This window comes from Balaenoptera physalus, assembly GCF_965194825.1.
Source record: "Balaenoptera physalus genome assembly, chromosome: 18".
In the NCBI taxonomy this organism is placed as follows: Eukaryota; Metazoa; Chordata; class Mammalia; order Artiodactyla; family Balaenopteridae; genus Balaenoptera; species Balaenoptera physalus.
Genome location: NC_138899.1, coordinates 75,965,634 through 75,981,462, shown reverse-complemented (window position 1 = coordinate 75,981,462; position 15,829 = coordinate 75,965,634). Strand labels below are relative to the sequence as shown.

Genomic DNA, 15,829 nt, shown 5'->3' with positions numbered 1-15,829 from the left:
ACACTGATTCTAAGACAATCATCTTCCTCTCCTGATATACCCTTGGCTTGATCTTTTTTCAAGAATTTTTTTTGATGTGGACCATTTTTTTTTTTTTTTTTTTTTTTTAAAACAATTTTTTTTTTTTTAGTGGGAATTATTTATTTATTTATTTATGGCTGTGTTGGGTTTTCGTTTACTGTGCGAGGGCTTTCTCTAGTTGCGGCAAGTGGGGGCCACTCTTCATCGCGGTGCGCGGGCCTCTCACTATCGCGGCCTCTCCCGTTGCGGAGCACAGGCTCCAGACGCGCAGGCTCAGCAATTGTGGCTCACGGGCCTAGTCGCTCCGTGGCATGTGGGATCTTCCCAGACCAGGGCTCGAACCCGTGTCCCCTGCATTGGCAGGCAGATTCTCAACCACTGCGCCACCAGGGAAGCCCCGATGTGGACCATTTTTAAAGTCTTTATTGAATTTGTTACGATATTGCTTCTGTTTTATGTTTTGGTTTTTAAAGTAGTTAAATGTAGTTACTTGAGTAATTAAATTGATAATTCATTGATTTACTTGAGTAAATAAATTGAAATTAATGCATTATGTCAGAGGTTTGGTAGATTCCTACAAGCTGTAATGATAAAGTGATGATATTGATTTTTCTGTACATTACAAACACATATCAGATGTTATGTCCAAATCAGTGCTCAGGTGGGAACCATCTAAATAATAGTTTGCTTATAATCCACATGCACGGTTTGGTATCATGCAGACAAAGCTATACAGCCCTGATTCTTTTTCTCAGAACCCTATCAGACTACAAATCTATGCCTTTTCAAAAGAGGTGTCTTAGTGTTTCTCATCATTATAGAAAACCAAAATGAAACGCCAACACATCTGCAGATGCTTACCAGGGGCAGAAATCGTCCAAACAATAACATGTTCTAAAGTAAACATTCAACAATAATAAATAAGCGATAACCAGTTGACATCTAGTAAGTAGTCAGAGCTGTGTATTAGGAACTGGTTGGAGTTATTAGTCCCAGACACAATCCTGAGTCACAAGAGACCAGACCAGTTTTGTGCCCCTGAATAAAATTAAACCTGTAATGTTGTAAATATTCAATAATAATGGCAGCCTGAGACCAAATCTTCTCAGACACAAAATTAATAAAAGAATGAAAATAGGAAATGCATAAAATGTTAGGATACTTGGAAAAGTTACAGCTGCTTAATGAATTATATCATAGCTAACTTGGATTTTAGTAAAGTGTGATTATGAGACCAATATCACTCTACCGGGAAATAGACAACAAAATCCGTGTTACTATTCAGAGCAGTACAGTTACAGGCACCTAGCAAGTGTTCCCTAAATATCTGCTAACCAAATTAATTAACAAACAAAGAAGATTCAGGTGCTCTCTTATGCTCCCTATTATTGATTCAAATATCTTTTGTTATTAGTGCTATCTAAAAGTCACGTCTCATAAAGATTTTCCCAATGAACGCATATAATATTCACAGTATTCCAATAATAATGCCCTATGAAACACAATCAGTGCATTTTGATATCCTTCCCTGTCCAAGAACACAGTCTTTGAAATAGAGAATTTCCTTCTACCCAACCAAATTGTGCAAGAATTTTGAGATACTAGGACTTGTACCTTTATGCTAATGCTTGTGGGCTACTACCAGAGAGTAGACATGAAACATACGTGACGCTGCGGCCAGTACTCACCCCCCACAGCCTCATACCAGACAGCGATAATTAGTGATGCCGCTCTTTCCTACTTGGCCTGAAATTCATCCTCAGTGTCAATTTCAACAGATTATTCCACACAGCCCTGTTAATCGCTTCGTGTATTCATTTGACAAATATTACTGAATTCTTGCTATGAGCCAGGCACTGTACCCGGGAGGCACTTTGCAGGTAAAAGTAATTAAGGCAGACATGGACCTTGCCCTCACAGGGCTTAGAATGACTATTGATTTGACACCCAAAGTGATCGTTACCTGCCAGATCTGCTCTATTGTATAGCGGAAGTGGAGATAATTCTAAATAGCTAAGTTTCTCTTCTGTTTTCAAAGGGGGTTGAAGTTGACAGGTTCTGCACACCTACCTACTGGCTCCATAACCCATGAGGCCTACTGAGTAATGCAGGAGCGAAAGATGAAAATAACCGAATGTTATTTCTTAGGGAAAAAAAGAGAAATGGTCTTCTTTTACTCATTTAAGTGTTTGATTCGGAAGGTCAGACCAATAAACCCATAGGAGAAAGTTTTATAAGAATTTTAGTATAAATGAATTCCCCCCCCCCATTTCCCCTAGAGAGACAGGAATAAAAGCATTTTCTTTCCTCCACAAGAGCCAGAAAGAACATAACCTACTATGTGGAGCTAGAAAAAGAGAACAGATGTCTGAGCACGTGACTTTTTCCATCGCCACCGGCACACGTTGTGTCTGTGTCTCTCCCTTTAATCCTGTTCCCCCCGACCCCGCCCTCTCTTCCCTCTTGGAGAAGGCAGCTCTGCCTTCTCCAAGCCAAGATCCCTGGCCTCCTTCCTCCTCTTATTTTTAAGTGGGCTGGTTGCATTCCTATGATGGCGATCAGCTAGGAAGTTGTTGCCTCCCCCAGTTCTCTGCCCACCCCACCCCCTCCCCCCGGAAAAGTGCAAAATGTACAAACAGGAGTTTGGCGGAGCTGGATAGAAAAGTGGCTCAGTCAAAGCAGGCTGATACGAGCTAATATGTTACTGCCAATATCACACTACTGTTCTACTGTCTCTGAGACTAACCCTGAATCTGGAAAATTACATATTATGCTCAGGTAAAACACTGTCTAGTTGCCTTATTTCAAAAAAGATTCCCACCAAAATGTAAGTCTACGGTGCTGCCTTCAATGCAAAGACCCAGTTCTTTAACTCGCCGGAAGGAAGACCCAGGATGTGTGTTTAGGCTATTGACGCTGATGGTTGCTTGTTTTGTTTTTTTAACTTGAGTTTGTGCCTGAGGTGCCTACTAATCTTGCTCTATGTGTTAGAGCTCTAGCTCTAAGGCTAGAGTCTTGGGTAAGTTTTGGAAATTGGCTGGAACGAAACAAGGAAGAACAAAGTGACAAGTCATCTTCCTTATTATTCTTTCCAGGGATCCATTTCTACTGCCACTTTATGTTTCTTTAAGGATTTTATATTTCTTCCCTCTGAATATTATTTCATTTCTTCATTCTCTAAGGAAGGAAAAACTAAAAAAATTATACTATAAAAATCATAACCAGAACATGATTCATTTTTTGTCTTTCGCCCTTTTCACTATGCAATGGCATGTGCCTGGTCTTATATGTTTATAATACTCCCCTCGTGAACATGAAATAATACAGCATCATTAACTGGAATTAATTTGGTAACCTTCAAGTGACATTAGCAACATTACACCTATGAATTTAGTATAGAACAGTATTTGACAATTTCAACCTATCAGAGAATGCAGTTGTGTTAAAGGACAAAAATCTTGTATTGTATTTTGGGCTTCTCAATAATTAAGAAATAGAACTAAAAGCTTGCCATTCATGTTTTCATCCCACAATGTGCCAGACAGTATTCTAGGTGCCATGGATACAGCGGTGAACAAAATAGACAAGAGTCTCTCCCTTTAGGGAGCATGCAATTGACTGACTGGTCCTTGAAAATTCTGGTTGAAACTGACACTCAGGAAATACATTAAAACGCACTCCACAAGTTTCGACAGCTAGGGTAGGCTCTCTTTCCTGGCCCACTTCTTTCACAGTCACTAGGAAAGCTCCCTTTCCAATGGATCAGGTGGATTTATGACCCACTGCAAAGTTATAGCAAAGAGAACGTAGAAAATGGAAGTCTTACCATTAATAAATATGTAGATTGTAGATTCTGCTTTCTTTTTCTTGGAAGCAGGTGTAGAGAGATATTTGCAGCTGTAGAAGCCGGTGTGGTTTGCCTGAGCCGCGTTCAAAGTCAAAGTACTGCAGAACTGCTTGCCACTCCTCCCACAGGCAGATTTAGTTATGCTCAGCCTACGGCTTTGGCTTTCCTTACTCACTGTTGCAGGCAAAGACCATGAATGGGCCCCTTCCCCTCTGCAATCACAGATAAGAAAACAAAACACAGTCAGTCATGGCTGGGGCCAGTTCTGAAGCTGTCATTTCTATCCTGAGGTCTTTTCTTAAGTACAGTCAACTTTCTTTACAGAAAAGTAACACATTTAGAAAAGCTTTTAAACAACTCAAAATGTTCGGGACATCCCTTCCCCTGATTCCCCGTGAGTGAGTAATTCCCTCCGATCCCATGGATGAATGTACCACCCTCCAGGGGAAGCTGGATGCATGAGGTTTGCACTTGGCAGATGATGAAAGACCGCTGACGTCTACCTGTCTCCTCTGGGGGGCCACCTTTCTACTCTCCTAGGGAGTGGTTCTGCCTACAGAAGAGCAATCAGACTGTCCCCAAACCAACACGGTCACTCACCTGCATTTGAGATACAGCGTCTGGCCTGCTTGCATCACGTGCTGGGTGCCTTTTAAACTCAGCTCAGGACCTTTTAATTTTGAACCTGAACTACATCCTGGAAAAAAAGTTTTTGAAATGTGTTATTTGCAAATTGCCCTCTCGTCTTTTTTTAAAAGGTGTATCTTTCCACAAAAGGTAACTTTTCATCTTTAACTTACTTGCATAGACAAAAAAGTACATCTGATATTAATTCACAAATTTTTTCTATTCCAAGACTTCTTGCTCATGAATACTGTATATCCTACTATGCCAAATCATCTAAATAATATTCAAAAGCCCATTAATTTAGAACATTAATAAATTCAATCATGATTCAAAGTGCAACCATATTAAAGTATATGGTAACTTATTAAAAACTCTCAGGATTAAATGTCAATGTCATCCAAAATATATTTCTAATACTGAACTACCAACATAGGTCATCTGGTTATACAGGCCCGTCTGATCTTTTTCTGAATACAAGGCATGGAACTTTTCCTGGATTCTAGACATAGTTCAGTCATTAGTTGAGCCATGATATTCTGGGCGAGTCATTTCTCTTTCTGAACTGGTTTCCTCATTTGGAAAACTAATTATAGACTCGAAATCAGTTTTAGAAGCCACTTGGTTTGTCTTACATAATCTCCAACTTCCTTCTATAATGGAAGAGAAAAGAGGGAACTGTCTGCTCCTACGTGACATTTGACAAGTATATTTCATGGGGATCGTTGTGAGACAATGAGATCAGCTATGCAAAAGTGGCTAAAATCAACACATCTCCATATGACACAATATCTCCTCAAGACACAGCATCTCCTCACAACACAGTATCTCCATACAACACAGTATCCATCCCGGGGAACAGCTATGAGACCCTGGCCAGGTCACCTTCTCCCGATCTCAGTTCTCTTATCTGTAAGACGGGAGACTGGACTGCATGACTTTGGTTCTCTGTCCATTTCTGACATCCCCAGACCCACAATTCTTTGAGCCATTGGTGCGGTAGAGGTTGAGTCTCCACTGAAGCTCTCGACTTAGCAGAAGAGGTCTCTGATCAGGAGCTCTCCCCTCGTCCCCTGCTCTCCCCCCTCCTCCTGGTAAAAGCGGGAGATGGGGCTCAGGATTAGCAGGGGTAAGGGTCAGCAGGAGGGAGAAAAGATATTCTTGGAAGGAGGGAAGTTATGTATGCAGAGCCGATCTTAGGGAATATTTTCTACATAAAAAATACGTTTCCGAAGTGGAATCCAAAGCAGAAGATTGGGATCTTAGACCACAGACCTGCGTGTGTCAGACTCCACGGGGAAGTCTAGCGATGCTCCCTAGTGTTCCTCTCAGGTCCTAACATCGCAAAGAAAACTAGACTCAGTGAAAGATCTGCCCTAGAAGCTTAATCTCTCCACTTGCTGCCGGCATGCCTCGGCATTACTGAACGAGCTGCCCCTCGGCATCCTCACGTGTGAACCAGAAAGTCCACAGGCACAGCATGGGGACTTGGTGCTCTGCTGTCTGGGTGGCGGGCACGCCACCTGGCACGTGGCAGATAGATGCCCCTGTCACCGACACCTAGCAGAATCACTCCCCTCCCCCGCTCCCATCAGAGAACATTTTGCTGGGTATGTAACTGCAAAGATGTTAGATGAACATTATCTTCTTTGCTGGTGTTGCTGATGATATTAATATTCTGAAAGTCACTTTTGTATACAATAGGCCCTGGTATCAAATTATGGTTGGAGCAAATGGCTCAATATTAACTAAATTTAAATTCGAATGACCGTTTCATCGAGCTCCCCTTGGTCTATCAAATAACCTCACAGAACAAGTCGACCCATTCAGGTACCTAAAGAAGAATTTTGTACTTTCCTCATGTTTATGAGCTTTCTGAAGTAACAGGGTAGCTCAAAATCAGTGATCCAGGAGAACACTACGTCTTTCAAAAGCCACAGCCAGCAATTAATAAATGCCTGCCCTGAAAAATGTCCAGGCCGGAATAGCTTCTGCCCTTCTTTGTGGCATGGAACTCCAGGGATTTAACTGAGCAATTGTTCGTGGGTTGGAAAAGGTCCACCCCAAGCTTCCTGTGGAAAATTCTGGCAATACTTGCAGGTATCTCTGTGGTTTGTGTGCACATAATGAGTTTTCCCATCCAGGAGAGGCCAAGGGGAAGATGCCTTCCTTCCCTGGTATGAGGTGATTCCTACTTTTTTCCCTTTTATTGTTGCCATTTTGGTTTCCAAATTGTGTGAATCTTTCTCTGTCAGTGCCCTAGAACACCAGTACTCCTGACCCTTGTCAGAGAGGATCTTAAACCTTGAAAAAACCACCCAAATGCCAGCAGAAAGAGATGTGTCATGTAGAGAAGATCCCTCAAAAAATATGCCAACTGCACATCCCTCTCTGCAGTCCCCACTCCAGCCTCCAACCAAAAGAAAACCACCTAACTGAGTGGTTAAATAAGACACTGAGAGAAAAATAGGATTATTGGAAAGCTTAGGGGGATAAATATTGAGAAAAATATTTTGCTATAGAATTTGTCTCCGCAGACATCATGAATTTTGCCCTAGGAACAAGGAAGCTAGGTAAAAGTAGTTGATTGAAAGAAAGGAAAGGAGAGGTATCAGGAAACAGCATTTCGAAGTAAGTGGACACTTTGGCACATCACATCCTTCAGTTAAGAGGAAACTAGAATCTCATAAAGATGAACGGAAGTACCAAGACTACAGTTTAACAGGAAAACTAATAAAGAAAAAGGAAAGTGAGATATTTATTCCTCAACTGCTCTGAAATGTCATTAGGCCTTGAAACACTTCTTTGAAGCAGTTTAATGCCCATACACCCACTTGCGTAATGAATATTTAACACTTTTTGAGTGTCTCCTGCATGTCAGATACTTTCTCCATCTCGGTGGTGACGTGTAAGGACGTGAATATGCATACATCCAAGATCCGATATCTTCTTCCCACCGTGAACAACTCTGTTTGCTCGACTCATGAGTAGCTCAGAGTCACATTGTCCACTTAGAAATAAAGCCACAGGATACTTCATTTCGAAGGGTGGGGTGCTACAACTTAACAATGATCCCCCATTGTGAAGCTCAGATGGGGATCAGAACTTTCCACTGTTTGCCATCGTAGCCTAGAAGTTTCGTTTAAAAGAATCATTGTCCCCTCAGGAAACTAGGTGGTCCATGAACTATTGTTTTCATCAAAGTCAACTACAATAGAATCACGGGGGTCAAAGAGATCTCCTTATACCAGGAAAATTACTATTTAAATAAAACCAAACAAAAAACTCAATGCAATCAACATGAAAAGGCAGTCTACTCAACGGGAGAAAATATTTGCAAATCATATGTCTGATAAGGGGTTAATATTCAAAATATATATTTAAAAAACCCACCTACAACTCAATAGGACAAAACCAAACCATCCAATTTTAAAAACGGGCAGAGGATCTGAACAGACATTTTCCCCAAAGACAGACTGTCAACAGGTACATGAAAAGATACTCAACATCATTAATCATCAGGGAAATGCAAATCAAAACCACAATGAGATATCACCTCACACACAGAATGACTATTAGCAAAAAGACAAGAAATTAACAAGAATTGCGGAGGGTGTGGAAAAAAAGGAACCCTTGTGTACTGTTGGTGGGAATGTAAATTGGTGCAGCCACTACAGAAAACAGAATGGATATTTCTCAAAAAGTTACAAATAGAACTATCACATGATCCAGCAATTCCACTTCTAGGTATTTATCTGAAGGAAACGAAAACACTTACTCGAAAAGATATGCATTCACATGTTCACTGCAGCATTATTTACAGTAGTCAAGACTAAGTGTCCATCAATGGATGAATAAAGATGTGGTATATATACACAATGGGATACTATTCAGCCATAAAAAAGAATGAAATCTTGCCATTTGCGTCAACATGGATGGACCTTGACGACATTTTGCTAAGTGAAATAAGTCAGAGAAAGACAAACACGGTATCATCTCACTTACATGTAGAATCCAAAAAAAAAAACAAAAACAAACTAAGTGTAGACTGAAAATGGGCTTTATCACATGCTTCTTTATTAGGAAAAACTATCAAGGTCAAGCACAGTGGGCTAATAGCATTAAAAAGCCAATATGTGTACGTGAAGTTATGTGAACACTGACACTTTGTACTGTCCTTGTCCGAATATTTTCCCTCGTTGTTTGTCTGTTCTGTATTATTGGGTAGGTAGAAAGCGAACAGAGCTTTATGGCTCTTAAACAAACACCCCTTCTTTCCCCACATGATGAAGCTCTGGGAGGAAGCCCAGGCACAGACTGTTCTAAGATGTTACATTTCCCACCTGTACTTCATTGGGCAAAATGGAATGCTTTCTGTGACCTCAATGGGAAGCGTGTGTAAAATTCCAAGTAAATAAAAAAGACTTTATTTTGCAACCAAATCAAAGCCCAAATGATTGAGGTTCTTTCTTCAAACCTCTTCAAAGCTACCATGATGGACACTAAGAGACAGAACACCCACCATAGGTCATAATGAACCAGACAGCCTTGCCCACCACTTTTAAGACTGAGAGCAAGCTCTTATATAAAGTTTGACTAAAAGTTATCTTTAGAAAACTGCCTTTTTTATTGATCTGAATAATAATAGTGTTCTGACCTGTTAAATGTAACTTCAAGACAAGGCCATTAGCTCCTCTTCCTTCTAGATGACACCCCCTCACCCCTACTATATTGAAATCAAAGGGCTGTTCTCTGTAAGAAAGGGGCCTTATTCAAACAGGAATCACGAAACAGCTATGTTTTTCCATTTTTGATTGGGAATCATGAATCTCCCCAGCTCTGCTACTAACTAGCTCTGTTGTGGCCATGAGCAAGTCACCTTAAGCCTCAGATTCTTCATCTGCCAACAGAGGAGGCTGGACTTAGATTTTTACAATTCCTTCTGGCCTAAAAAGTCAGCGATTCTGAAATCCGCAGTGATTAACGACAATGTACAAGTTAGAAATCACATTTTAAAATACTTCCAACTACTGGAAGAACAAATAACCCATTTAAAAAATTGACAAAGTATCTGAATAGACATTTTCCCAAAGAAGAAATATAAATGGCCAGCAAGCACATGAAAAGATGTTGGACATCATTAGCCGTCAGGAAGATGCAAATCAAAACCACAGTGAGATACCAACTTCACACCCACTAGGATGGCTTCAATAAAAAAGACAAGAACAAGTGCTGATGAGGATGTGAAGAAACAGGAGCCCTCATATGTTGCTGGTAGTATTGTAAAATGGCCCAGTTGCTTTGGAAAACAGATTGCAGTCCTTCAAATGGTTGAACACAGAGTTAAACAGATGGCTCAGCAATTCCACTCCTAGGTATCTACCCAAGAGAACCAAAAACATATGTCCAAATAAAAACTTGTACACAAATGTCTGTAGTGGCATGATTTGTGATAGCCAAAAAGTGGAAACCACCCAAATGATGGGTGGATGAACAAATGTAGTCGATCCATACAACGGAATATTATTTGGCAATAAAAAGAAATGACGTATGGATATATGCTACAACATAGATGACCCTGGAAGACACTGTGCTGGTGCACACAGAGGTAAGGCCATGTAGGAACACAGAGAGGAGACAGCTGTCTACAAGCCATGGAGAGAGGCCTCAGGAGAAACCAAAACTGATGACACCTTGAGCTTAGACTTCCAGCTTCCAGAACTTCCAGCTTCCGTGAGAAAATAATATTCTCTTGTTTAAAAACCAAAAAGAAGCCAGTCACAAAAGGCCACATGTTGTATGATTCCATTTATATGACATGTCCAGAATAGGCAAATCCATAAGACAGAAAATAAGAGTAGTGGTTGGCAGGGGCTTGGGGGAGAAAGGAACAGGAGTGAGTAACAACAGGAGTTTCTTTTGGGGGTGAAAATGTTCTAATATTAGATAGTGATGATGGTTGCACAACTCTTGTGAACATACTAAAACTCACTGACTTATAATTTAAAATGGTGAGTTTCGTGGTATGTGAATTTTATCTCAATAAAGCTGTTTTAAAAACAAAACTTATGACTAAAATAATCAGAGTTAAGTTGCATATTGAGCTATTTTGAACTTTGTCGCTACATACAACCTCAGCAGTGTTAGATTTTTATACTATTGTTTCTCCAGCTTAAAGCTTTAGAAGGCTGATTTTAGAGAGAGAATTTTTACTTCATGTTCAATAACATCATTATTTATGTATTAGAAGATTTACAAACATATTGCAAAAAACTCACTGTTCCCCCAAATTGCAATCTTTTAAATTTAATGTTAATTTAAAATCACTTCCAATTGCATAGTTTGAATTTTACCTATTTAAATTGGAATTTTAACAAATTGAGTCACGGCAAAAATTATGTTGCTAGAGCTCTTGGAAGAAATCTATGGTATTTCCTTTAATATTAAAATTATTGATTTCTAATGGATTTGGTTTTAATGCAAAGCTTTGTATATTAGGTCTCTTTCAAATGAGAGGCATCTGTGTTTGATTTCACATACCACGTTTTCAATAGTACATAATCCTACATGATAAATGACCTCTTTATCTAAATATAAATCCCCAAGTATCATGTTTCTAAAATTTGATGTTAAGACCCCGAGTCTTTACCAAGGTTGTGTGAGGTTAATTAAACATAATTCATAATAAAAGAAGACTTTCTTTCCTCAAGACGTAGCTTATTAAAAGCTTAAGTCTCATAGACTAAACCTCATGGAATCTTTTTGGTTGGTGGCAAGGGTGGGAAAAAGGTTAAGAATGCAAATGAACCAAATTTCCAGAAACTTCCAAAACTTTTGTTTGAGGTGCTAATACCCACAGGGCTCTAATACTTAATAAGAAGTTAACTCTTGGTCTTAACTTCTGTGTCGTGCCTCTATTAAAGTATTTGTCAGATAATATGAAGGGTCCATTATAACTGAACACAGTTCGGTTAGAATGACTCTTAAATGAAGATTACACCACCAACCCAGGGTACAGGCACCACACTCTACTGGAAGACATTATAACGTACATTTTTCTCTCACTTCTAGCATGATGGGGAAAGACCAGAGAGCTCCTGTTCCGTCTACCAGCAGACTAAATCAAAGGTGGGAAAGCCATGGGAGTTTGTATGACAGCAGCATAACTCAAGCAAGTCCCACAATGAGAGGCGACATGAGTTTTTTAAATGTTATTTTCCTCCCAGAACAACTGGCCTTAAATCAAGGAAGGATCTAGAGAAATGAAAGGATGTTTACGTAAAGACATGCACACGTACGTTGCTGCCTACAGGGAACATGCTTTCCTCCCTGGGAAGATTGTTTTAGGAGTGGTGGAAGGTGGGTTTAGAAATGAGAGGGGGCATGTACATTCTCTCAGGCACAGGGAAACCTCGTTCCACACTTGGACTCAGAAACTGACATGTACTCGGCAACAGCATGAAGCTCTGACTCACTGCTGACTAATCTCTTGTGGAGATAAGATTGTGACTTTTAGATGGACAGATGTAGGATATTTTAGATTACTGTGCTCTTGGTCCCGGGTCCACAAAGGACGGAATGGTAAGGTAGCTGCTTCCAGCAGTAATACACCTAATTTGTAGCAAGTTGCTAATCCCAGAGACTTGCTATTTTCTTTCTCAGCTTTTTGTTATCAAAGGGACCCACAAAAAAGAATTCACTGGTTTCTTGCTTCAGAGCTTCTGCTATCCCAAGTAATCCCCAAATCATCAGATCCAAACTATGAAGCACCTGATCTCCATGCCTTAAGAGAAAATTTAAAAGTCATTTATATAGCATTTATGTCTTGAATTCAGGTGTAAAAAAACAAGGGAAAAATTGTTTAATTTCAGCAGTGACAGTTGGCACAGCCCTAAACATATGTTTACTTGAATAATTTTCTTGTTTTAAAGCTTACAATTCACACTTTGTCAGTCAACAAAATCCACCAACAGCTTTCCAGTGCAGCGCACAGAGGACACCATGGTATTAGCCCCTGAAGTGACCATGGTCTTGGTTCCATCCATAAATGGGTGATGGACTTCACTCATTTTTCCTTAAACTCTATAAAGGTTATTGAAAAGAAAAAAAATCTGGGTGGTTTAAGATGTTTACCAAGAGAAAAGTCCTCTACTGACATCGGCATTCCTACTGTCAACGTTTACGAGGGGCACGTCTTCAGGGTACCTCTCTGAGCTTTTTCCTTGACACTGGCTTCTCGGAGGGTCATGGTTTAACAGGGCACGTTCATTTATCATCGGGCCTGTCACCGGCTACCATCAGGAGCCTACCCTCCAAGTGACCTGTACCCAGGAACAGCTCCTTTTCATGTGACATCAGAGTTAATTAAGGTTGGTCAGTGAGAAATCTCCTGCCGACCGAGGAGTTACCTTTTTACCCCCCAAATGCTCTACTCCCACACCGATGTCCTTTTACTGAATGAGTTCACAAGCCACCTCCATAGAACTGTCTAACAAGATGTCATTTCAATTTACCATACGATGTCATGGGAGTTATCTGAGCGGCTTGGAGCAAGGGTCAAGATCCGGTTGACAGGGCACGAGACATAGCTCACAAAGCATTCAGTAGAGAAGATGGTAGGCTTTCCTCTGCTTACACAAAAGGAGATGGACAGAACCAGTGCTCTTTATACCCTAAAAACGCCAAGAGGAAGGTTGTGGGTATTAGGGAGGGCTCGGCACGGCTGTTTCTCTACCAGTAGCAGGAAACGCACTACATGTGAAGCAGACACCCTACCATCCTCTGTTCTTATCCAATGTTACTGTTCAGAGGACTGTGGGGAAACTGGACCTGATGACACCTCACACGGAAGGGCTTATAATCACCAGCAGTGCTATGCTATCATTCACGTTGATTTACAAGTTATTTCAGGCCAGAATATATCAACTTTCAGGTTATAAACACCTGAAAAAAAAGAACACTCCGCAGAGATGCAATAAACACACATGCAATATACAAACACTCGGTTTACTGGAAGCAACCAGGGTTTTTCTGCTGTTGTTCATCTTTCATCAATTGCTGCATCCTAGCATTTGGAGCAAGTTGCATCATCAGGCATAGTAGTCGTATTAATAAAATGTTTGAACTGCCTTAATATTAACCTTCTATCCTCTGAATTGTTTAGGATTACAAGTTTCAGTTCAGCCCAAGGTATCCTCTGTATTTTTTTTAAACAAACAATCACTAGTCTGGAAGCATAGGACAGTATGTAGGCAACCCACAATTTAAAATCTCAAATCTTCCCTATTCTACATGGCATTAGGATTATGCTTTGGTCTACCACAAAACATTTTACCAAATACTCTGTGTGTATTACTGTTCAATGCCAAAGTTCCGGGCATCTATGGAGACAATGACAGCAGGGCCCCGGAATTCATGTTATTTACGTGGATCCCTCTGGGTTCCTTTAGGAAGGAAAGCATCACAGAGAAGACCTGGGAAATATTTCATCAATTCAATAAAGGAGCTTGCCATAAAATGGTTAAAGTATAAGGACGGGAATTAGAACTTTAAATTTTAGTTGAGCCATTGTGTATAACCTGTCATGTAACACTGATAATCCTCAGGTTCACACACAATTCTTTCTGGAAAAAACTGAATATATCGTGGAGCTGTATGTTGGAATGCTATTAAGTAACCATAAAAAATATTTATCATGCCAAAGTTTTAATTTCGAATCCAACATGATGCCTTAAAATTTTTGTACCATAAAATGAAGAAAGGCTGGCAAACAGGCAGGCAGGAAAGCATGTACCTTAAACTCTAGCTATCCATGCAAGAAAAGGACGAAAACGTTATTATCCCTAACTCAAATTTTGGTCTATTCTTTTTATATTGTATATTCTTCAACTTTCTAACCTATTACAAATAATGACACAACCCCACTTGCTTTGCATATAAAAATACGGGAGAAATAAAATGAGATTGGAAGGCTGAGTGTGATAAAGCCCTGATGTTAATTTCAAGCTTATTCTGATAGAGTTTCTGGAGTCTAAACTACATAGAACACATTTTTCCGGAGTACTTTAGACTGTCTGTAAAGGAGGTGCCTTATAAATCCACTCACTGAAAGTTGAGAGATCTCCGTCTTTGTTACCAATAACATATACAAACCCTCTGACCCTTGAGATTTAAATAGCCAAGAGTGTGCAATAAAGTTATCCATCATAGGGGAATTGAGGTTTTGAAAGCTGCGTTAGCATACTTTCTAAGGCTCATTAAACACTGTCCTTGACCATTGTGTTTCTATTGTCAAAATCAGTTTCCTTCTAAATTAAACAATTTGGAATACAATTGCTTTTCATTACACATATTTTGGAGATTAATCCTGCACAGACAATGGGATGGGTGTGTTGACTGAACAGTTCTTTTAAATTCTGCTTTGCTTTAATTTTCATGTTTTCTCAAGACTCGCTTAATTTACATAGTAAATATGGGTAATAGCAGGCCTTCCTAAGATTTTTTTTTAAAAAGTTTATAAATTCTTAGATGGAATTAATGTTATACAAGTTTTGCTGACAGCCAAGCTTCTGGAAGGGAAAGGAACCAATTAAAAGCAGTATGCTGCCACCAGAAGTATCTCAATTTTTAAAGAAATAATTGACTGAAGGTTTTTCAGTCACTTCAGTATGTGATATTCAGTTCTTCCTTACAAATATCCATGACAGACTTTAAAGTAATTTGCACCCAAAACCTGGAGAATATTGGTTTTAATTCTCGGGTCATTTTTACTCATACAGTTTCGTTAATCTATCATAGAATTAGCATTTTTAATATCCTCCAAGATATCGTATATCTGATGGAAGAAAAAATAGAACCAAACACCAATTTCTGTTATCAGTTGGCCATCGACCTCACAGGCTTTAACATAACTTATGGATCAGCTCATTCTGGAGGACAAGACCAAAACCAAGAAGTAGAAGTTACATAAAAGCAGAAGGAAGCACTGCGAAGAGAGGTAGTAAGGTCCCCAATACTGGACCTGTCCCCACAAAGTGAAACCACCAACCCCGAGATGAGACTGATGAAGTGAGTGGGCTAAGGGCTGGACTCCCATTCATGATTCCAGGAGGCTGGGAATGCATCACCTTCATTTACCTACCCTTCTTATCTCTTTTACTGCCAGCCAATCCTGGTTTTTTCCCTACTCCGTTCCTGATACTACCCCTTCCGCTCACCCCCTCGCCTTGGCGCTCTCTCTGCTGCTCTGTAACCTCAGCGTTTATTCTTCCATTTAATATTTCAAACATATTCCAACAGAAGGATACAATAATAAACAAGACAAACAAGATCGCTTCT

At 39.9% G+C, this 15,829-nt stretch overlaps 1 protein-coding gene across 6 annotated transcripts in view; it reads right to left on the bottom strand.

Annotated features, from left to right (window-relative positions):
- FLT1 (fms related receptor tyrosine kinase 1) overlaps positions 1-15,829 on the bottom strand; it is a 172,078-nt gene that overhangs the window by 140,655 nt on the left and 15,594 nt on the right. For 4 of the 6 annotated variants that reach the window (XM_082435508.1, XM_082435509.1, XM_082435512.1 and 1 more), the window contains exons 2-3: positions 4,469-4,565; positions 3,848-4,080 (exon numbers count right to left, since the gene is read on the bottom strand). The exons of 1 other annotated variant lie outside the window; for it this stretch is intronic. In XM_082435508.1, coding sequence (XP_082291634.1) covers positions 3,848-4,080; positions 4,469-4,565 — 330 coding nt within the window. Of the gene's footprint in view, positions 1-3,847; positions 4,081-4,468; positions 4,566-15,829 lie in introns of those variants that run through there. One more of the 6 variants, XM_082435511.1, reaches the window with a different exon arrangement.